Here is a 24,942-nt window from a genome sequence, read left to right as displayed (position 1 = left end):
AGAGAGAGAGAGAGAGAGAGAGAGAGAGAGAGAGTCTCAAATGGATCATGATTTAATATTAAATTTATAGAACGAGTTGAATAAATTTAATATTAAATCATAACCCATTTGCGATTCTCTTTATGACAGTTATTTCAGTGGAAATTATTTAGATAGAAAGAAAAACGAATAATTTCGTTCATTCTGACAGACGTTGCGCCTTTCATTGGTTGTGCGTAAAAAAATAGTACCAAACAAAGTTGAACTGGTATTAACGTGTAAAAGTATATTATACTTTTCTTACAATCAGAAAGTCAAAGAACAAGCGTCCTTCCCAATAAACAGAACATTTTACACAGACAAAATCATTTTTCAACATGGAATGTCCAATGCTGGTGATATCACATTGTTTGATGTATTACCGGCAGAGGCGTAGCTATGATATTTTGCGCCCGGGGACGAACTATAAAATTGGCGCCCCAGCCCCCTCCCCTTTTAATCACATTTTTGAATATTACCCTTGTTTAGTTATTATAATGTAACGTTGTAAGCCTCATTTTGGCGCCCCTGTACCTTGGCGCCCGGGGACATATGTACCCCCCTGCCCCCCTCCTAGCTACGCCTCTGATTACCGGTTAGAATGCAGTAGACAGTCCATGTGTACGTAACCTAACATTTCACTTTCACAACTCAACATTACATTGTTGTTGCAATGCTCATTTGATATAATGTTTCCTGGATGTAGAAAGTCCAATATATACTGTAATGTATTTGTGACTGGATATTTGCAGTATTTGATTTGGAACAACAGACTACAGAATATGTAAGTTAAACAAATTTCATTTTGAGTCGGATTTGCATCACATATTTACCGCGTAAATACGCATTGATTGGGCAGATTTCTATCAGTTTGGAGACCGGTCTATACTCCACGCCTCAGGTTTACAGCTCCCCTCCACCACAACACACATTCACTATGAACTGAGTAATACCCTTAGTTTTACTTGTTGTTTTTTTGTCTTGGGGTTTCATCCATTTTTCATGTTATGATACGTTATAGATGACATAACAAGTCGCTGCGGTGGTAAATTGGCCATATTCAGACAGACGAGAAAATTTTCCCCCAATTCCTTTCGTGAATTGAATCAAAAAATGCGGCCAAAATGTTCACTGAAAACAAAACATTCCAGAAGGCGGGGTTAATAAAGTTTTCCCAAGATTGCAGCCAATCAGTATTTTCATGTGCTTATTTGGATAAATCAGAATCACAAAAAGTGATATGTTAGTAGTGTATGGGGCCACTTTTGCATCAATGGGACCTTGAATTTGAAATAGGGTACATTGTATCAAAATTGGCGTCAAAGGGAATTTAACATGGGAAAGTTTTACATGGGAGGGACTATAGAACGATAAGAGATTGGGACTGTCTAGGGACAAGGGAAATTGAACAGGAGACGATATACAGACAATGGGAATTCTATGACAAATTTGGTCGTTTGTACTGTACGTACATAACAAGAATTTAACATGTTGGGACTATATACGGACAAGGGAAATTTAATATGGGTGGGACGATATACGGACAATGGGAATTTAACATGGGGACATTTAGCATGGGTGGGACTATAGCGGGACAAGGGAAAGTTTAACATAGGTTGAGAATGTATAGGGACAAGGGGAATTAAACATAGGGAATGTATAGCGACAATGGATTGGGACTGTCTAGGGACAAGAGGAATTGAACATGGGACTATCTAGAGACAAGGGGACCTTGAACATGTATGGGCCTGTCTAGGGACAATGGGGAAATTGTATAGGGCCTGTCTAGGGACAAGGATGGTAGAGGGCCAAACACAACAGAGACAGAGACGGACATATACTAACACAAGCCCGAGATTTATATATAAAGCATTACCTAGACCTGAAAGTTCGTACCATTTTTATAAGTCTTTGGTATGACTCAGCCGAGGATTGAAACCACGACCTTCCGCATCCGAAGCGGACGCTCTAACCATTAGGCCATCGGAGTGGGCAGTTTAGAAGAATAGTGGTCATCGTACCAACAAAGGTAAAGCTCACAAATCTTAAACTTGAATTCCACAAATACATGAAATGTGAAGCACAAAAAGAAAACAAATAAACAAGACGGTGTTGAAATTTGGTCAATGTAAATTATATTAAAGATAAAGGTAACACATGCACAATCCTAAATATGGCAAATCCAAATGAAAGAGGTAATAATCCATAAGGAAAATATAGCCGCTCATATCCTATCATCGTGTAGAGATCTAAAATGATGTATTGAAAAAGAAAATATCAAGTCGAATAAATAGCATGTATTTGAATAAACAGAAAAACTAGATTATTAATAAGCTGTATAAAACCTACCCTGAAGTACCTCCACTGGAATAATTAACCACGGGTTGGACATGGCGGCAAATACGGAAAAACGGATGCAGTAACCTAGTAACCCCAGAACTATGAAAGTCACAGGGCTGAGATGCTTGAGAATGAAGAAAACCAGAAAGAACATGATGATCTCTGCTACGTGACAAACGGCGGATGCCACGCCAATCAATAACTGTGTTCCACCTAGAGGTTGAAAGAAATCACGAGACATTTTGGTCAATTTTTTAAAATAAGTTTAAAATAAATAACTGCTCTCATTTTTAATATATATCATCTCTTCATTTCTCTCTCTCTCTCTCTCTCTCTCTCTCTCTCTCTCTCTCTCTCTCTCGTTACAGACAAATAACATTTGTTTTAGCGTAAAGAAACTCAGCCGACTTTTTCTATTTTTCCTTATGTCAATCAAATGCAGATGATATCTGATGTGTAAGCTAAAGAGACGCACGAGCACTGTCTTGGTATAAGGTGTCATGGGTGTCGTGTTTTGATATCAAGGGTTACTCGAGTTGCCTCATAGCTGTGCTTATTTTCGGCAAAGTTCGGCATATTCCGGACAGGGAACTTTATATAAACGGCTCTGGTAAGGCAGACCAAAGAATAACCGTGTCTGCAATCCAGAAAGCTTTCTTCGCTTCGTTACGGCATAAAATTCAAGATTTTGCCACTTTCCTCTTGTAGATTTAAATTATTTTTTCCCTTATATTTTATTATGTTCTATGTTAGCATAATAATCATAAATGACTGAAAGTACTGTAGCAGTGGTTTTAATGTTACATTTTGTGAAATTCGCAGTAATTGTGTTATTCTTATCGCGTGAAATTGTAAAGATTAGAACAGCACTGATTTTTGTTTATTCGGGACAAATTTATACAAAATTATTAGAAAAATTAAATAATAATAGGAACTGATTATTTTTAATTTTTTTCATTATATCTTGCGACTAGAAAATTAGGTTTGTTATTAATGAAAGTTTTTCGCTGCAAACTTCATGATCTACAATAATTATTACTTGAAATGAATCCTTCACTTCAGTTATGAACCTGGGATTTTCGGCAATTATAATCTAACATTCAAAATTTTGAATTTATTTGAATCCATGCACATCGATTTGAGTATTATTCAAACAGTACTTTTCTAAAAATTCATGTTTTGATTTAATAAAGTATAATTGTGTGTGCAATCCTGAGAGTTTTCTTCTTGTGGGTACGGACAGTATCAAACCCAGACACCTCTCGCGTCCCAGCCAAAAGATTAACAATTTATTTCGAATTCGATGAATGGAGTGCCACCTCTCAGGTCACTTTTACAAACTGAACTTCAGCATGCTCTAACAAACTCTCCATTTTAGAATCGAGGTGAGAACATGACTTTCAGAATAAATCGGCTGACAACACATGTTATTGAATCATATATTCCTATTTATATAGGTTAGAGCGTCCGCATCGCAAGGGGGAGGTCGTGGGTTCGATCCCCGCCCGAGTCATACCAAAGACTTACAAAAAATGGTACTAACAGCTGCCTCGCTTTGCGCTCAGCATTAAGAGGTTAGTACTAGGACTGGTCGGCCTGGTGTCAGGATAATGTGACTGAGTGGGGACATCATGCTACATGTCTGCGGCGTGACGCCACACTGCATACATCGTAGCGATATGACTGAAATTTTTTTAAAGCTACGTTAAAAATCCAAATCACACACACACACACACACACACACACACACACACATATTTATATAAGAAAATTTTATAGCAACACGTAAGCTATTATTCCCAGTTTCATTGAAAACAAAGCCTACTGTAATAGTTGTTCCTGAAAGTAAGTATTTTTGGAAAACAACTGATTCCGTTCATAGTCTTAAATAACAACTGATTCCGTTCATAGTCTTAAACAACACGTTGATTTTGTTTGTCTTCAAATGACTATCGTAAGTCATAATTATCCGATGGGTCATAATACCCTCGTATCATTTCGGAAGTTTTTTTCACGGAGATCAATTTGATACATGCATTTGACTGCATCTACGTAAATACAAAACACTTACAAATGCCAAGGAAGAGTATATATATATATATATATATATATATATATATATATATATATATATATATATATATATATATATATATATATATATATATATATATATATATATATTTGCCAAGGAAGATTATTTATTTATTTATTTATTTATTTATTTAAAGATGCACGTATATGCCATAAGTCATTACGTCATCTTGTTCAGTCATTTACGTTTCAGACAATTGATATCCTAAAATAGTCAACGGATAAGACTAAATGTTAACGAAAAATAAAATTTCTTATTATCGAAAATATCTACCAACAATAAACAAATTTGTGGATGCCAAGGAAAATTATATGACACTCGATGATGACAATTCAATATTAGCTTTATTTATTTATTTATTTATTTATTTATTCATTTATTTATTTATTTATTTAGGCGGAGTACTAATATCCGGAATATCTACATACACGAAAGATCTATTATATATATTGAACTTTCTCAAACAATATGAAAGCAGTCCCATACAAAATGCGAACCCCAAAATCAATCTAGAAAAGAACTTATTTTAGATAAATTATTGTTTACCAATATTTTCAATGTGCCAGAAAAGAAAGCCCCAGATGACACCGTTGCATACTCCCGTAAAAAACATGCAAAACAGCCATGATCCATAATGTACGGTCAGGAACATGCGGAACACCAAGAGAGGATTTGGCTTGGGTTTGTTCTGCACGTGATCTTCTTTTTGATCCTAAAACAAGTGCATGTTTTTTTTTTTAAAAAATTCAACTGATTTCATAATCTTTCAAATATGTTTTTAAGTAAAGTCAAATCTGTAAAGATTCAATATTTCTTTTTTCTTGAGAAGGTTGCTACTACTAATTTCAAAAATAATCAGCGAGTGTCTTAAAAAAAGGCTCTCCTGGTCACCATCTGCCACGATACACACGAATTATTTTTTAAAAAATCATGTATATTATCACTGCGTGTCTTCAAGTAAGGCTCTCCTGGTCACCATCTGCCATGTTAAACAGAAATTATTTTAACAAAAATCATGTATATTATTGAATTTTAACATCAGACGATACCTGACATTTTGCAAGGGCGTGCCCTTAGAATTTCTTCCCTGTCTCTGATGTTAGGGTCGTAGAACAGGATGTATACATACATATTGTTGTAGTGTTGGCATCTCAATAATTTTCAAGTTGTGACTCTGGGAATAAGGTCATAGGGGTACAGTTTGACCCCATCGCCAATGACAGTTGCAAATATAATTATATTACGCGTGAAACTGCTCCTATTTTTATGTCCTTCATGAAAAAAAAAGTTTTAAAACAAACAGTTACATAATCAAACAGAAATGTCAAATTAACAATTTAGACATATAAATGATATCAGAGACATAAGGGGCTAACGTCCGTTACCGCCATTTATAAATTATCCAAATAAAAAGGTTTGTAATAATATATGTTCGTCGTCATGAAATACGCACTAGAGTTTTAAGAAACAGATTTCAATTTCTTTCATTACGGTTACTCATGTTTCTAAGTTCCGTTAACAAAGTTACCAAAAGAACTTCGTCTGTTTGAGTTTTCTAGTTATCAAGCAAAGACAACTCGCGGTGATGTTGCCAAGTTGCAGGAGCTGCAATTTTGTAATTACACGATGGTTGACTACATCTGGTTAGCAAAATGGTTCTTATTACAACCAAACAGTATACACGGTAATTTAGTTTGACATTTGGAATTTAGGCACTTAAGAGTCCCTTTTTGAAGTCCGAAAATAGAATATGGTCGAGGCAAGTGATTTTGTTCCTGTCGGAGTAAATCTGCTTTATTACTGGGGACTGTGCTAATGGTGACGGAAGTTAATAAACCACAGACATAGTTCAGATACATTTTTGAGTAATTTGTTTTCTTTCATTATGAGATATTGTAAGCATATAATGTAAACGTCATCAGGATCGCCATTCAGAGAGAGAGAGAGAGAGAGAGAGAGAGAGAGAGAGAGAGAGAGAGAAAACGAGAGACAGAGACAGAGGCAAAGAGAGGCTTCTGTGAACCATTTGTACAAACTAGAAATTCACCTTTCGTAACCACATGTCCACATGGACAAAATCAGCAGTAGGTTTTTAGTCGTCGCCTTAATTTTCATTCAGAATAGCAACAACGACATCAACCAACAACAACAACAACAACAACAACAATAATAATAATAATAATAATAGAGAAAAAATAAGAAAAGTGATGATTTTCCCATAACTTCTGTTTAAAGATTCTGTTACTTTTACTCTCTTTTCTGTGGAGAAAAAATAATACCTTTTAGTTTAATTATCTAAGAAATCATATATTAATTCTAAAAAGAAACAAATTTGGAATTAGAAAAAACCTTCCCGTGTCATATTGAGACTACAGCTCATATAATTTTTACTCCTATTTGGCAAAATCTACATGAAACAATTACAAAAAGGGGTAAATAATCTACTAAAAATGTTCACCCCATCTATGACAATCCCTCGCCCGATACATTCCCCAACTCAAAAACAAAAGAAAAACCCCAACAAACCAAACAAAACTACCCAAAACAATGATAATAAAGATGATGATGAAGCTAACAATGCCAACAACAGAACAGTAGCAATGATACTACATCAAACACTGACTAGTAAGTACCAGTACTACCATTAATAGACTGAACTGTAATTACAAAATATGACAGCCACATCAATAATAATAATAATAATAATAATAATAATTACAACAACAACCATCGTTCATAACCATCATCACCTTCATCATCATTATCATCATCATCACCGTAACCATTATTATCCACTTTTTACTTGCCATACTTTCACTTCAAGACTGTTGAGGAAATGTATGTGGATGAAGCATATCGATGGATGTCACAAGTCGAAAATGCCATGCAAATTATAAAAAGTGTAATGATCAGAGTTCGGTGATATTTTATTCTATTTATATGATTAACTTTGAGACGGAGTGGCCCTTCTGATCAAGGTCGTCCCACCCGACCCCCACCCACTCCTCTCAGCTCTAATTATTTTTAACTTCATACTCATATAAATATTACAAGTATGTTCCATACTTCTACTGGATGCGGGGGAGGGGGAGAATGTGTGTGAGTGTTACACATTTTCATCATAGAATGTTTGTCAAGGAGTAAAAAATGTGTGAAAATTCGATTTGAAACCGGCAGACTTCTACACCTTACACATGTTTCGCAAGATATACCCCATATTAATAACGTTTCAAGAAATACTTCAAAGACAATGAACGTTTTGCAAATTTACAACCTTCTGGAACAAATCACGTTATGGCTTCTCCCAAACCGCTTGGAGGATATAAATTAAACTTAATGTAAGGTTATACTTTTCCCTCCGGTTCCTTGATGCGAAGACGTCTTAAGAACATTTCTAAAGGTAGCAAGTTTTCACCTCTCCTGCTACATTGGTGGGAGAATATAACTGAAACTTTCCAGGTTATATATGTGGTTGGCTTATATGCATACAAAGGATTGACTGTTTGTAGGATTGATATTTGGTCTGTGTAGATACACAATAATGATCATTCTTGTTTTTTGTTGCCCATTTTGAGGACATTTCTTGAAAAAATTGTATAAGAAGGGAATTTCGAGAATTCAGGTTGTGTATTGAGTATTTATACAAATCCATACAATGTTAATGCTAGGCATTTACATGCAGGTGGTATTTAGTCGCTTATAAGACGAGTACAACTGCAAACAACAACGATCCTGATCTGTCGCAGCATAATGCGCCTGCAGATCAAGGTCTATAGTGTTTGTTCTACTTATTACTCATCCCAAACTGCACAGACCCAGATCTGCCGGCGCATGATGCGCCGGCAGATCTGGTCTGTGAAGTTTGCATGTGGAATCTTCTTATAAGCGAGTATAGACGGTTTGTGTAATGTGTGTGTGTGTGTGTGTGTGTGTGTGTGCGTGCATGTGTGTGTGTGTGTGATTTATTTTTTAACGTAGCTTTAACAATTTTTCAGTCATATCGCTACGATGTATGCAGTGTGGCAGTTTATAGGGGTGTCTTGCACTGGGGCATCATGCCACAGACACGTAGCATGATGTCCCACCCAGTTACATTATTCTGACACCAAGCCGACCAGTCCTAACTCTAACCTCCTAATGCTAAGCGCCTAGTGAGGCAGCTGTTAGTACCATATTTATAAGTCTTTGGTATGACTCGACCGGGGTTCGAACCCGCGACCTCCCGTATCCGAGGCGGACGCTCTAACCACTTAGGTCACCGGAGCATTGGTTTATGAAATATTCCACAAATTAAGGTCCAGAGAGAGGGTGAATGTATTTTGTACGCCAGGTAAGAAAAACATGCCTAGAAGAATATACATGAAGTACGGGATCTGCTTATGTATGACTAAATGTACCTATGGTTTCACTTGTGTATTCCTTAAGTATCATACAGTGCTTTAGAACGATGATTTTTCCATATTTAAACAAAATCTGCGTCTACAGAATTAAAAGCGAAACTATTTCATAATTAAAATCATTTATGACACTGAAGCGAAACAAGACGTAATTTGTGTAATGTAAAAAAAAAAAAATACATGGCGTTTTCGTTGCAATCAGAACATTCTCTCTTTTCACAGGTACTGGTCAATCCAAGAGATCGCAACTTTAATGTATGCCGATAGCTGTCATTCGGATTTACGAAACAAGGATTGACCAAATACACGAGAATGTATCGAACCATTTTTTAATCACAACCTCTTAAACAATCCTACAGTTAGTCTTATCGTACAATAGTCGATATAATCCGAAGAGATTGAGTTTCCTTTTTCGAAAAGAAATTTCAGGCCAATAAAATGTACGATTTTTGGGGTAAATTACTGCTCCGACATATATCAGAGGCATATTGTTTTCTCGTAGAAAGAAAGGTAATCCGAATGAATATGATACATATGTTTAAAGTCAAACAGTTCATATTGCCAAAGGTTTATCCGAAGGTGGTCCTATACTACTGTTATGGCAACGTGGGTATTTTGTCTCCATTTGGAACCAAAATTGGTATATACTTATTAATTTGGATGATATGAAAGACTTTAATAATTTCAGTATTTCGGAAGACAAATGGAACATTTAAATTAGAATGACTGATATATGCGCTGTCCCATTTGTGGAGAGGAATACAAATTCTCAAACAGAAAAAAGTATATTAACCTTGAACTTGAAGAACCACACAATAATGAAACAGCAAGTCATGGCCCCAGCATATATAAAGAAAGCGATGTGGTAGTTACTTTCGACTATCTCCACACCACATATCGTTGTCTTTGTTCTTGTTGTACTGACGACGCTTCCCACAACCATAGAGCTGCAGCGAAAAATCATCGGTTTGACCAATGGCGAATTAATAAAATAATGTGTTATTGTGCTAATTTTGGACAGAAAAATATAATAAATGATGATAGAATTAATTAAAATGAACAAGCTTTAAACAGACACATAATATTCAAGCACAAAATGTCTCCCATCAGAAATAATGGAGAAAAGATGGAGAATGAAGAATAATCAACTATTACGAACGAATTTGTTTTGTGTTGTTTTAAACACATTTCATTTTAATTTTATTAAACAATATAGGATTGCACACGTCTAACTATTCACGTTAAAACAGTTTGAGTACTTCCGATAAACAAGGTTAAAAAATGTCTTATTTTAATAGGCATAACAAATTTCAAACTGAATAAATACATATGTGTGGAGTTAAGTAAATAATCTGAGAGAGAGAGAGAGAGAGAGAGAGAGAGAGAGAGAGAGAGAGATTGGTCTGGTTACAGTCACTTTTGTCCAGTTCGTTTATTTTATAAATTTGTTACTCAGAATATAAGTATTAGACACGTCTCAACATTTAGGAGTAACACAGAATTTACATGCCGCAGACATGTAGTATGATGTCCCACCCTGTCAAATTATCCTGGCATCAGGCCGACCAGTCCTAACACTAACCTCTTAATGCTGAGCGCCAAGCGAGGCAGCATTTAGTACAATTTTTGTACGTCTTTGGTATGACTCGGACGTGGATTGAACCCACGACCTCCTGCATCCGAGGTGGACGCTCTAGCCACTAGGCCACAGGAGCGGTGTGGAATGGGGTGGGGTCTAACTTCCAAAAGATGAATATGGAAGACCTGACTTTGGGAAAGTGGTTTCGTAATAGCACGTGACTTTTGAAATTTGAATATGTATTTATTCAATTTAAAAAAACGAATTTGCTTGGTATAAATGTAATTAAATGACGTATTAGAACAGTTAAAATACATAAAGTTCACAGACCTCACATGTTATAGAAAAAGTACAAACTATGAATTATTCGTTCACTGAGTTTACTATTTATTGCTACACTAGTTAACTTCGTAGAAAATTTTAATTTAATTGTCCAACTCAGATATTTGTATTCTCTTATTTATGTAGTCTCCTGTGATTATTTTGAGATTTGTCAAGTTTTACTGCTTTTTTATGTAAAAGATCTGGAGGATATCCCGTATGACCCATACTACTAGCATATCATGAGTCATGACCCATACTACCAGCATATAATGAGTCATGACCCATACTACTAGCATATCATGAGTCATGACCCATACTACCAGCATATCACGAGTCATGACCCATACTACTAGCATATCATGAGTCATGACCCATACTACTAGCATATCAGGAGTCATGACCCATACTACCAGCATATCATGAGTCATGACCAATACTACTAACACATATCATGAATCATGACACATACTAACACATCATGACTCATGACCTATACTAATAACTTATCATGAGTCATGACCCATACTACTAACATATGAGTCATGACCATACTACTAACACATTCCATGAGTCATGACACATACTAACACATCATGAGTCATGGTCCATACTACTAACATATAATGAGTCATGACCCCACTACTAACACATAATGAGACTACTTGGGTACTTACAATATGCCTAGGGCCAATGCTCCAAACGCACGCTGGTGTCCATACTTATGAATCCCCTTGTCGCCTAATTGTCCAATGACGGCTGAATCTGCAAGGGCTCCACAGGGGGCTTGAAGAATTTCCCCACAAAGCACCAGTACAAGAATTGTGATAAGTACACGTGTCATGTCAATTTGGTCAAACATCCAGCCTCGGTCCTCCAGTAAACTCTTAGCCGGCGTCACGTCAGGTCTAAGCCGAAAAACATGCGCAAGATAGGATGTTGAGTGCGATTGCGAAAAGTGAGTTAAGGGGGCTGAATCATTAGCAAGGACAGTTTTGTTGCCTAGCAACTCGTCTACAAGGGGGCAAATTATATCCGACTTTGATGCTGGTGGAACGAATCCTATGGATGTGATGAAAGTTAGCCATCCAAATGCACTACCTATTAATACAATCCTCCTTATTCGGAACCTGTCGGCTATAGAGCCCCATAATGGTCCGCTAATGAATCCTGCCAGAGGGCGCACACCGGAAATAATCCCAATTTGATTAGGGCTAAGGCCAAGTTGTTTGTAATAAATAGACAAGAAAGGAAACACAGATCCAATAGCACCGAGGAAAAAGAAATAGAAGCATTTAAATTTGATAAGGGCAGGCTCGATCCTAAAATATGCTTTGTCTATCCGACAAAATGTGGAGCTTTCCTTGACGGTTAAGGGGTCCTCTTCTTTCCCGTCCGTCTTTAAAGTTGAGTTAGTTGAAGAGCCCTTTTGCTCACAAACCGTTAGTTCTATATCCATTTTCGTTAAGTGTGTTAGAAATCCGCACGCCTTCTAATTGGCATTATCTTCATTCAAGTTTACGTTAAGCAACGGCGTTCTGTGACCTGGAAGATAATAAACATTTAGAAAAGACGGATGTAAATATATACATTACGCATATGTCTCAGCATTGTGTGTGTGTGTGTGTGTGTTTAACGTATCTTTAACAATTTATCAGTCATATCGCTACGATGTCTACAGTGCGGTAGTTTATAGTGATGTCTAGCACTGGGACATCATGTCCCACCCAGTCACATTATCCTGACACCAGGCCGACCAGTCCTAACACTAACCTCTTCATGCTGAGCGCCTAGCTTGGCAGCTGTTAGTACCATTTGTATAAGTCTTTGATATGACTTGGCCGGGGTTCAAACCCACGACCTCCCGCATCCGAGGTGGACGTACTAACCACAAGGCCACCGGAGCGGTTCTCAGCATTGTTCACATCGATACACCGATACATACATGCATGCATGCATACATACATGCATGCATACATACATACATACATACATACATACATACATACATACATACATACAGTTACGTTTTGTAAGTTATATTTTCTTTTGTAAATTTATGCAGCATAATTATTCAAAACACAATATTTTCAGAGATCTTCAGTGAATCATTCGACAGAAATAACACATAAACAGTGTTAAAAATATCCAGCAATTGTTGAGAAATGAAGAATTACAGTTAAAGCTGTTTTCAGCGAACTCTAAAGGCAACTGGCTCATTATATCTGTTAAACGACTTGTCTGTTATATGTCTGTTCCCGACTATAATATCAATTAATATTATAAAATTATGCCTGTTGTCAGTATTTTGCTGTCAGGAACCCATTAGCTCAATTTGTATTGTCATTCTCAAGAGATACTGCACCCATGACTTAAAAAAGACAATTAAAAAAATGTTGTTTTTTTCTGGGTAGGGTGTGGTGCCATTTTCCAATGCATGAAAACCTACACATGGCGTCCAGTAAAGACCCAGGAAGACACCGAGAAGAACCATCTACCCACACTAAGCTATTGGCAGGATTTCTCACATACCCACGTTGGTCGAGCCGATACTTGAAAAGACGCGAATAGACCACTCGACCAAACAGGACACCAAGTGAAGAAGATAGTAATAATGATACTACTACTACGCTTACTGCTAACATTTCTTCTTCTTCTTATTATTATTATTACTTTTACTACTACTACTGAACAGAAAAGTATCAACAAGACCGTGAAACAAAAGGCCGAATAGAGTGAAAAAGGTCATATGACGTAAATTATGCTGTCAATAACAGTGATGGATCAATTCTATGAGTTTCCTGAAAGACGTTTTTAAACCACAATGATGTGCTAAACCGGTCTTTCCTTGCTGCACCTTGTTAAGAGGGTATTACTTTGTTGCGTAATGAAACACTGTCATGGCGAGAAAAAAAATAAACCAGACTCGAACAACATTTTTAAGTTAGAAAATAGACGTAGAGCTCACAGATTATGTGAATTATGCCAATAAGGAGACGAGGCATACTAATCTAATTCTGTATGATGGTGTTATTTTAATGATTTCATTGAAATAACTGAAAAACTCAATTTGGAACGTTGTCAAAATTTCGTGTACAATATGAACACGAGTCCTGGTCAAGCATCATGACCTACAATTTCGTGTCCAAAATATTTCGCAAATATGAGTCCTGTAAAGCATTCAGAGCTATATTTGAACGGCGCATTAAGATAAACAGCTTAAAGGTCTTAACGTATGAAAACATATTCCGTCGTCCTTTCAAAATATCGCATTTTATTTTATTTATGTTCGTTTTTACACATACAGACGATAACGCAGAACTTGAAAAACCAATGGTTTTTCTCGTTGTTGCTGTTGTGGTTTTTGTTCCTGTCGCTGTGTTGATCCTGAAACACGATGATTTAAATTTTACATTAGAAGAAAGCACATCGCCACTTTCTGAGTTCGAACCCAGGACCGCCGGTTTCAGGGTTGGTTTGTATCTCCCACTCCTCCGAACTAATCCATTACGTAGTCATCTAATTACGCCAACGCTTGGCAGGTGCTGCAATAAAGTGTCTTTTTTCAAATATTATTTTAATATTAACTTTTTCATTAAAAGATAGGTATGTGGAGTTGTTTAGTCTGAGTCATATGATAGAGTCAAAGGTATCAAATTTCATGCGGTTGGGGCCACATCATTTTAAGATTTTGTTCAGCTGTTCAAGTTCTTTTACATACGCTATATTGCTGATACGGGTTAATACTAACATTTCCATTAAGTTTTTTTCAAAGCTAAGTGCGAGGGTGCAGGAGAACAGGCAGACAGAAAAAGAGGTAGGAAGAAAACATTAAAGAGTGGACAGGTATGGGATTTGGAGATTCCCAAAGGGCAGTAGAGAACAGGGAAAGATGAAGAGAATTGGTTGTAAAGTCAACTGTGGTGCCCTAACGACCCCTTGGGTTAAGGGGTGATGATGTACTAAATTTCCAGCCATTTCACAAAACTCAAGGATCACAACATTTTGCATTATCGATGGTAATTGTGTCGTATTAAAAACAAGTTTTTTTTTTAATTGGTGCTTGGCGATCTATGAAATTACAAATTATTTTTTGTACTCCATCGCCAGAAATTCCAGAAATTCTCTAAAACTTTGCGAGGTATTGAGAAATTCCATGACTTTGCAGGCCCTTGAAATTTTTCTTTAAATTCCAGAATTGTGCTAGGATTCCAGGACCTGCGAGAACACTGAATGATATACTAGAAAATTTGACTCTCTTTCTCTGTCAGCGCAATATCGAATATGTAGGCACAATCAGTTATATGAGTTCGTTATTATAACCACACGTCTAACGTGCAGATGGTTTAATGGATGTAACGGATTAGAAAAAACAGCTTATAGTTAGTTATTGCGTATTAGAAGCGCTGATATATACTATACAATCTCTCTCTCTCTCTCTCTCTCTCTCTCTCTCTCTCTCTCTGTATTATATCGAATATTGGTTAGAAATAATTAGGCACGTTCTGTCATATAAATATGAATTTTGACAGTGATATTGATTATATTAATATACATTGACCGCTAATATGTAGTCGTTTTGACGGATATTATAATTGCCAAACCAATATTCTCTTTAAAGAATTCTATAATTACAAAGGGTTTTTCACATTTGTATGCATTGTTAAAAAAAATATTGACATAGATTGAAAGTCTGGCTTTTGCATCTTCCACTAACTTTTTGACTGGCCTATTATTTGATAGCAATGTCATATATATATAAAGTTCGTGGAAGACAAATTTGAAAAATATATACATATTCATACTTACAGCTATTAATTTTATTAATTTACATAGTGTTAAAATTTATTTCCAGAAAAATACTTCTATCCCGTTCCAAGAAATGCTCATCATTCCGTTACCAGATTTTATTATAATCTCTCCCTTAGAACTGAAATTACGGCACATAAACGAAATACAAAGGCAAACTCTATTATTTCTTATTAAATGTACACTGGACTTCAAATTACTAAATCTCAAATGAGAAAGTTTATTTCTAACATAAAGTAACCATTAACAGTACAGTTTGGTGTAACGTTATCAACAAGAACATCGGCTATTTTTTTTTTTTTTTTTTTGCAGAAATTAAATGCACAGGTAAAAACATTTCCGGTTACCATAACCTTGACTTTTAACCTTCAAAATACACCACCCCAGAACTCCTTACTGGACTATGAGAAACAAATGTTTTTCTTGAAAAAAGGTTGGAATTTTACCCCTATATTGTTGCGTAGTAACCGCCCAAGCAACATACACAGCAATCTGTGTGAGTGTGCGGGGAGGGGCGAGCAAAATTCCCCAAAAGCTACTTTTTATTGGGAAGGGGCCCATAGTTTAATTTTTGTGAGAAAGATTGGCACGCCACGGCCGTTATAGCTTAAGTCATCATTAGAAACTAAAGCATAATGACAAAGCTAATTGTAAGTGACATTGATATTGACCTTGACCTTTCAGTCGTTGGCCTTCAAAGAGTTTGCTTCTTCCTTTGACAAAGGAATACGAATACTGTATAGGAACAATTCAATAAATATGCCTTTCAGTACTAAACATATTATTGCGTGACGTGCAAATGCTAACTATATTTCAGAAATGTTACCCTCTACTTCAAGAATTTAGCACCCAAATAGCAAGGCTTCCTGCCTGGGCAGATAATTAAATCCTTAATTCCGTTTAATGTTTATTAGAACTTAAAAGTTATTTTGAGGAAATAAAATGACAAGTAAAATCTATTTAATAAACTGTGACCTTGAACTTAATGCTGAAGACCCGAAATAAAAATGTTGTTGGGCAGAAAGGAACATGAACGCCATTTCTTTGAAATATATTTCTTATAATTTAATAGTTGTATAAGTTGAGTTGTTCCTTTTTCTTATGAGAGAAAAAAGAAATAAACAAACAAACAAAACAGCAAGTTTAGTGTAAATTCGTCCCCTAAAACTGAAGCTATCGTGCAGAAACCTAAACCGGGTGAGGCACACCATTCAGTCCGCGTGACTGACAGTAACAATGACATAATGCTAAACTCATGTTAAACAGATTACATCATTGGTTAAAAGGGTACAAGACTTCCAGGATACATTTCTTGACACATGGATTTACATTTGGATTTCATGTGGGGCATCAGGGTTCTCTGTCACCTATTCCAACTCATAATCTCAGATCAGCTATACAAAACCCAGAGGTTGTTCAAGACAAAATAGACAAAGAACTTTATGCTGGCAGGTTTACGTATCCTTTCATGAGCCACACTTTTTCACTATTTCAAACATACCCACACCCCCGGCTTGGTTCCAACGAAAACACCTGGTACCTTTCGCATCATTCACCATTTGTCAGATCCTCAGGTGTTTTCTATAAATGATGGTATATCTCCCAAAAAATGTGTTGTTAAATATCAAACTGTGGAACACGCTATTAAAATCATTAAAGAAAACTTGGTACAGGTTGTGTTATGGCAAAAACAGACACAGCTAGTGCCTTCAGGATTGTTCCACTCTGCCTGACTCAATATCATGTTTGGCTTCACAAGGAATGACATGTAGTATTATGACAAGTGGCTTCCTATGGGCTGTATCTCCAGTTGTCAAATCTTTGAATATTTAAGCACTGCATTACATTGGGTTGCAATACACAAATTGGGCATTGTCTACATGGGACATGTTTTAGATGGCTTTCTGCTATTGGAATCAAACTATAACACTTGTAAGGACAAATTAGACCAATCCTTAATTCTTTGTGCAGATATTGGTATTCTCATGTCTGTGGAAAAAAACATTTCTTCCTAGCCAGACGATGACCTTTTGGGGCTATAAATACCGTCACTTCCCAACTTGATTCATTAACAAAAACACTTGATACTCTACTGGACAATACCTTGACACAAATGTCGAAAGCAGAATACCGACGCAGCTGGAATCTATATCGAGCTTTCACTGCATAATATACCTTGGAAACCTATATACCAGTCTCTCAGGCTAATTTGGAACTATTCATCTCTCATCTAGTGAACAAGCACTATGCCTCAGCAACAATATCCTCTTACATATCTGTCACTGGTTTCGTACACAAAATAATAATTATGCAGACCCTACAATCTCCTTCCTAATACAGGAACTGCTGCAAGCATGCCACAGGAATACAGTTATTAACGCTACAACTCGCACTACAGCTTCTTGGTACCAACAGCTCCTATTTCATGCCTTCCTGAGAATTGGGGAGATCACAGTGCAATCCCTTAGCCATTATAACGATAATCTGTTGCACACTGATCAGTTGGTTCTTGACCTCCACTCCATCACTCTAACATTCAACACCTTCAAACACAGCCAGGGCAAAAAGTTCACTTTAAAAATTCATAAAAACAATAATGATGTAGTCTCTCCTGTCTCAAATCTCCAGCGATACAGCCAAATGCGAGGTACTGGTCCAGGCCCAATATTTATGTATTTTCCAAACACCTATAATTCGTGCAGAATTCAATGCACAGCTCAGACTTGCTTTGCAGTTCTGCAATTTTGATCCAAAATGCTTCAAGAGTCATAGCTTTAGAGTCGGAGCAGCAACAACTGCTGCAGCGAAGGGCTTGTCTCTTGTAATTCATTTCTGAACTCAATTAAGTTAGCACGCAAACGGAATCAGGAGTTCTTAGTTGCACTCTTATAAATCCACCTCCAAGTGCATGATCCATCATAATCATAGAAGAGAGCGAGAGAGAGAGAGAGATAGAGAGATCGCGTTATTTTCACGTACACATAAATACTCGCACAAATGTTGCTTTCCATTTCAGGTTTAGTGGGTACACAGACAAGAACACATTAATCTCATCAGAATGGCAAGTGGGTTCACTGCAAATGAATACGACAGGGAAAGTACACAGGAGGAACATGGGCCAAATAACGACCACAGCCGTGTATCACCGAAGGCCTTAATTCTGCGGAATTCAGGAAATATAGAACTCTAACGCTGATATAACAGCGTTAATATTCTTTCACTGTTTGCAATTTTCACAGTTGGCATTGATATCCTTCTCACTTGGGAGCCATGAATGTCTTTAGGCAGAATGCCATATTTTGCATTTGAAAAATCTACCATTCAACAGACCGAACACATGCTTGCCTAAGTCTAAGGATGTATGTTTATTTTCCTTTCTATTTCACTCGCCATATACCTTTTATACATTGATGTGTGTGCATACTGCATGCCTGTCATTCTTGATTGTATGGTTTTCCCAAGAAAGGGATGGAAGGCGGGGTTGATGCGGGCCACTGTCCATTTTTGGAGCTGCACAGGCCCCATGCAAAGTGGGTGACTTGCATGGTTCCTGTGTTATGTCGGTCTCAGCTCCCAAATGGATTGTTTTTTTTGGTCTGATGGTTTAAAAATTTACATTCAGGTCTGAATGTCAACTAAATAGTTTACCACATACTATAGTAAATCCATTTTGTAAATAACTTTATGCATGTTATATTATATGAACATAATATTATTTTCAATACAATTGTCACATGTGTGGCCTGCATCAACAAATCGTTTTCACCGTTATTCATTATGCTTAAAATCTTACTTTCCTCCTTGCTGGCGACAACTTAAAATTTTTTTTAAAAAAAACTATTAATTTGGTAATCTAATTGCTCACATATATTGTACTTAGATTTCTTGTTATCCTTTCATATACACTTCATCACAAATATTGTTTGCGGACATCGCCATTTAAGTGCTACAAGCACCACCACTGACGATACCGTCAGTGTTGTCTGTTTACATAAAGAGTTTGTTTATTTATGAAAAGAAAAAAAAAAAACGAAAACAACAAACAACAGTACACTTAATCATTTCAAATGAAAGTTTTTTTTTATAAACGACTCAAAAGAGTTTTTTTTTCACTGAATTACGTCAACAATTAAATCAACGATACGTCATTGATTAGACTTATCCGTAGGCACGTGACGGGAAAGTGAGTGCAAAAGACCATGTGAATAGGATAAAATCAACAAGAGGGCACGTCAAAACATCTTTACACACCAGTGCACTAGACTAGAAAGAAAAATGTCGTGATGACCCTAATCGTCACAGTTTTAGGCCCAGTAACATAAACACGGTGTAGTCTGGTCTTCGTATATAATTCTCATTGTTGAGTTGGAGTATTTAGCTACAATGTAAATGTAATTTACCTCGTCTCGTTTGAAAGGAGAGTGTACATGAAGTCTGATGTACCCTAGTTTGTGTTAAAGCAAGGATTATAACATTTACTGACCGGGGTGAGGGTGTTGACTTGGGTTGCTAATTCTGGCTTGGATATAATTTATAATTTATTCGTATTTCAATTGTGTAGTGCAGAGTTGTTTTTTGTGTGTCTATACAACAACAACAAGCTTTAAAAAAAAAACAACAGAAAAGCATGTAGGTGATAACAATACATTTCTTGAAAGAATATTATTCATTTAAAAAGAAAAAGATTAGATTTTAATGCCTATGTTGGACGATTTATATGTTAATTTTATAGTTAACCTTTACAGAAGAGAGAGAGAGAGAGAGAGAGCAAATAGGAAAACGGGGGAGATGTCGAGCGAGAGATGAACATAAAACTATCGCAATCACTATTAAATAGGAATGGCGAATAGGACTAAGGAAACAATATTCATATTCATAATGTTGATGGCGTTTATCAAGAATTATGTTTATAACGTTTTAAATGTGAAAAGAATTTTTGTTTGTCAGAATCTGATGAAATATCTAAACAGCTTGGGTTTGTTTGCCAAATATGTGTGCCTTGATGTGGCTCATGAGATGAGAAACTCGATGTGTGAGACATTGTGTGACATATGAGATAAAGACTATGTACATGTTTGTATCCAGCAAGACAAGAACGTAAAGACAAAAATATACTCGCTCGCGTTTAACTGACGCATATTTTAATCGTGGCGATACAATCATCGCAACTTTATTTTCATCAAGGTAACACAGTTTTCCAATCGGTCCCATTTCGCTCTTTCTTGTACTTCGTCCATGCCATAAACTCTGATTCGAGAGCCTCTGTTAAAGTAAGCAAATATTACATTTTTTAATCAAAGGTAATTTAGGAAGAAAATTCAAATTAAAACCACCTACCTGGTTATGTCCTCATCTTGTCATATACAATAAATAACAGCTCACAAGGTGTATGCTTCCTTTACCATACTGTTGCTGTCTTGTGCCAAACTGTCAAGCTTTGGGATTGTGGCTGCGATGTTCCTACGTCATCTATTGATATATACATGTTGGCCTGGAGGTATACATAAGGTATTCATAGGGATCCATTATGTATGTCTCCGGGCCAGCATGTACATCTGCATTAGTGAAGTGAATAGGGATGTGGGATAAAAAGATTAGCTATGTTGTGTCATTTCCCACTTAAGGTGGTTTTGAAAAGACTATTGAAAATGCATTTGATTGGTCAATATTGGTGTGCCTTGGATTATTTTGATTGCTCCTATGTAATGAAACTTCAATTGACCGAAACTCTTACCGGAAACTATTCTGATCAATCCGATGTGGTATTACTCCCAATGCTGATATCATTTATTTTACTGAGACATTCTCCTTTACCTGTACAGTGCAACTACGCCAGTTCAAAAAAAAAAAGTCATATACGAGCAACGAATTGATTGGTTTGTGAAGTTAAACGCTATTTTTCGGAAAATGGCACGCCACACATGACGACCAGCCAATTTCAGTGCAGGGAAAGCCCAGAAAAACAGCGGGAAGAATCATCTATCCACGGTAGAGCGTCCGCCTCGGATGCAGGAGGTCGTGGGTTCGATCCCAGGCCGAGTCATATCAAAGACTTACAAAAATGGTACTAACAGCATGATGCCCCAATGCTAGACATCACTATAAACTGCCACACTGCAGACATCGTAGCGATAGGACTGAATAATTGTTAAAACTACGTTAAAAATCCAAATCACATCACATCACACATCTATCCACGGGAATCTACTGGCGAACTTTTGTTTTACATACTCAAAGTGGATTGACCCCATATTCGAACTCGCGCGGACAAAGTAGGGATGGCCTATACAGGCGAATGCCTTAGATAATTCCCTCAGTGAGACTCGCGACGAAGTGAATTTTTACACATTTACGTATTATGAAATAAACGCTACTTTTGTATGGAACACAAGATGTTTAGGTAAGCAGGTAAGTAAGTAGGTATGTAGGTAGGTAAGTGCGTGAGGTTGGTTACTTTATGATATTTTTAACTCTGTTATGAAATACATGTTCACTCACTACATAACCTTAATCCAGCCACCTGACTCGTCATTCAGATGTGACCTCTAGTAGAAAGATTAAATAGACTCAATGTGGACAAGAGTTCTTATTGAATAAATTAACGTTTCCATTCTCTAATGGATTATAATAATACTATAACAGTCCTTTTCCAAACTGAGAAAACAAAATATGTGAAAATTTGCGAAGGCTTGAATTAATGAGTTTAATTGATTGCTATTCTTTCATATAGTTTTGTCCATCTGTTCTGGTAGCAATGTGACGTCTTTTATAACAAGCAAGAACATCTAATACATACATTGCACCTTTAAAAAGGCGTTTATTGGCCTTTGTGCTTGCTTGAATTGCTGTAAAGTACGTCCAAGCGCCAGATCATATAATATTTACCCCTTCACACACAAACACAGGAACAAACACTCGCACACACTTAACAAGTATCAGCTGGTTCAGGGACACTTTGTAAATCTACATACAATAGGAAGTCGATATCAAGGGAATTCTTATTCACTCACTTTAAACTTGACCCTGGGGTCAAAATGTCTTGAAGGCTACATTAATATATGATTGATATGTTAAGTTTTCCATATACGACGAGAGCACAAAATGGCTCCTATAATATATCACACACCTTGGTAAATGGTATGTTGTTACGACTCTATGGTCTTTAAGTAACAGAAAAGAGCGAATTGCATTAAGTTTTATAGAATTCAACAAATAATATATTTCCCTAGAATACAAAGTGAAAATTTAAAAAGAACTTGCTAGTACTAAACGTTCTAGCTGAAGTCCAAGCGTACTAAGTTCCAATTGAATTCCATTGGTATTCCAAATAATTTCCAACATTGCATGTGTTGATGTGCCTGTAGTCTCGAATGTGATAATGTGCCGATGGCCTCGATTGTGGCGATTTGCTAAGTCTTTTAATGTATCACAACAATATATTCCAGAAATGTCGTTGCCTGAATTCACTATAATTCCAAATTAACGTTTCTGTTGAAGAATATTATTGATGAGCACTTTGTATATCCAATGAATAATATTTTGAATAAATAATTCCACTCAAATGAAAATCTGAACACAACAAGACTGATTCAGCTTCAAGATGTTAAAGCAAGAATGAGTAATTTTTCAAGTAAACACCATTATTAAAAATAAACTAAGACACAATAATAGAACCAGGACGAGGGTCAAAAGTTCATTTCTAGAACATTATAAGTTGTCAGCAAGATATGGTCTATTACTAAAATTATAAAAAAAGACCATGGCAAACATCCAGTATACACGGTTTTTCAAAGGGGAAATACCAATGTCCTAGACTCAGATTAAGATAAACATGTTTACCTCCATTGATAATGATCATAATGTTTAATCTATATGCACATATAAATATTAGCTATGTTGTTTACAAAATCAATGTCCCTATTCAGGTATACCATCATACAATTATTTTGATTTTGTTATATGTAAATTTAAAGGTACAGATTCTATACCTCAAGGGGGGGGGGGGCATATCCCTTGATTCAACCAAAAAAGCCCAAGCCAGAAAACAAACAAAAACAACATAAAATAAAAACCAGAGTTAATACGAGCTGAAGGTACTTATATAAACTTCATTATCAACATGAAACACACTAGAGTAGTATTATCAACGCGAATGTAACTTATAACCCATGGCCCAAGTCATGTCACCTGGCCCCCCTCCCTCCCCCCCGCGCACATACCTCTGCTCATTTTGAGTATGATTCATCGATAATGGATGCAAATCTAAAGATTGTCATTGTATTGTTAATTGTATTGTTAATTGTCATTGTTAATCGGAGAATCAACCTTATTAAAATACTCGTATTTGTTCTATTTTTATGCAGACATAAGGAAAATATGATAATCACATTTTTTTTTACGTATAACAAGATTGACGCATATAGTTTGTAAATGAGAAACTATGACCTAGGGTGGTAACAGTCGATAATAACTTTGTTAGATGTTGTCAGTCAGCATTGAGTCAAGAAGGAAATATATGAAGAAAATCGTTGACTTTGAGCTGATGAACACGAATCGAGTTATGTCAATGTATTTAATATTAGCAACTTCTACAACAGGAACTCCTTTATCTTATCTCTTTAGAAGAAAATTCAGCCTAATGTGAACTTGTAAATGTATTTCGTTAGCTAGATGTTCCATGAAGACTTTTAGCCTTTAAGTTGTATATATATTGTATATACCGAGGTAATTCATTCGACAACCCGGATCATGTCTTGGTGTTGTTAATTTCCGCATAGCTTGTCATAAGTTAGTCTCCAATGTTGTATCAAACCGATGCACAAACATCCGGATTCTCTCTCTCTCTCTCTTTCTCTCTCTCCTCTGGATATGTGAAAATTTACAATCAAACAGCATGATACCAAAGACTGGGCAACAACTTTTTGTCAGACTGCAGTTACCAAAAATACCCCAGAAGTCCCCAGTTAGACAAAATCAAAGACAGTATCTAACACATGTCTCAGATACAATCAATATGGAATCGGTAGGAATAAAAAGGGAATTATCCCATAGCTTGCAATAGTTTCCATTACAAGTTGTTCTCGTTGTTTTGGGGTTTAATGCCATTTTTCAGCACACGATAGGCTATACATGGCTGCCAGAATAATTGGCAGAGAAAGAACCCTTGAAAACCATGGAAAGAACCACAGACACATGGGAAGCTACTGGTATTTTTTCTCATATACCCACACTGGCCGAGCCAGAGACTCAAACCCACGCGGAGAGAGATGAGATGGATGTAATCTGTGAAAGCGAGCTGTTTGGACCAGTCAGCCACCCAGGGCTCACTCAATGACAAGTGAAATACTGAGGAAAAAAAATAAAGTGAGCATTCTATGCAGAAA

The 24,942-nt window shown here is 36.4% G+C and overlaps 1 protein-coding gene across 2 annotated transcripts in view; it reads right to left on the bottom strand.

Annotated features, from left to right (window-relative positions):
• Positions 1-24,942, bottom strand: part of LOC149791610 (major facilitator superfamily domain-containing protein 6-like) — a 70,238-nt gene that overhangs the window by 6,969 nt on the left and 38,327 nt on the right. The window contains exons 1-5 of one of the 2 annotated variants that reach the window (XM_089970169.1): positions 20,897-21,128; positions 11,428-12,295; positions 9,644-9,797; positions 5,000-5,165; positions 2,368-2,571 (exon numbers count right to left, since the gene is read on the bottom strand). In XM_089970169.1, coding sequence (XP_089826295.1) covers positions 2,368-2,571; positions 5,000-5,165; positions 9,644-9,797; positions 11,428-12,209 — 1,306 coding nt within the window. In that variant the 5' untranslated portion in view covers positions 12,210-12,295; positions 20,897-21,128. Of the gene's footprint in view, positions 1-2,367; positions 2,572-4,999; positions 5,166-9,643; positions 9,798-11,427; positions 12,296-20,896; positions 21,129-24,942 lie in introns of those variants that run through there. The other variant, XM_089970168.1, reaches the window with a different exon arrangement.

This window comes from Sinohyriopsis cumingii, chromosome 9 (genome assembly GCF_028554795.1).
Source record: "Sinohyriopsis cumingii isolate HCF-2022 chromosome 9, ASM2855479v2, whole genome shotgun sequence".
In the NCBI taxonomy this organism is placed as follows: domain Eukaryota; kingdom Metazoa; phylum Mollusca; class Bivalvia; order Unionida; family Unionidae; genus Sinohyriopsis; species Sinohyriopsis cumingii.
This window is presented reverse-complemented; position numbering and strand designations above follow the sequence as displayed.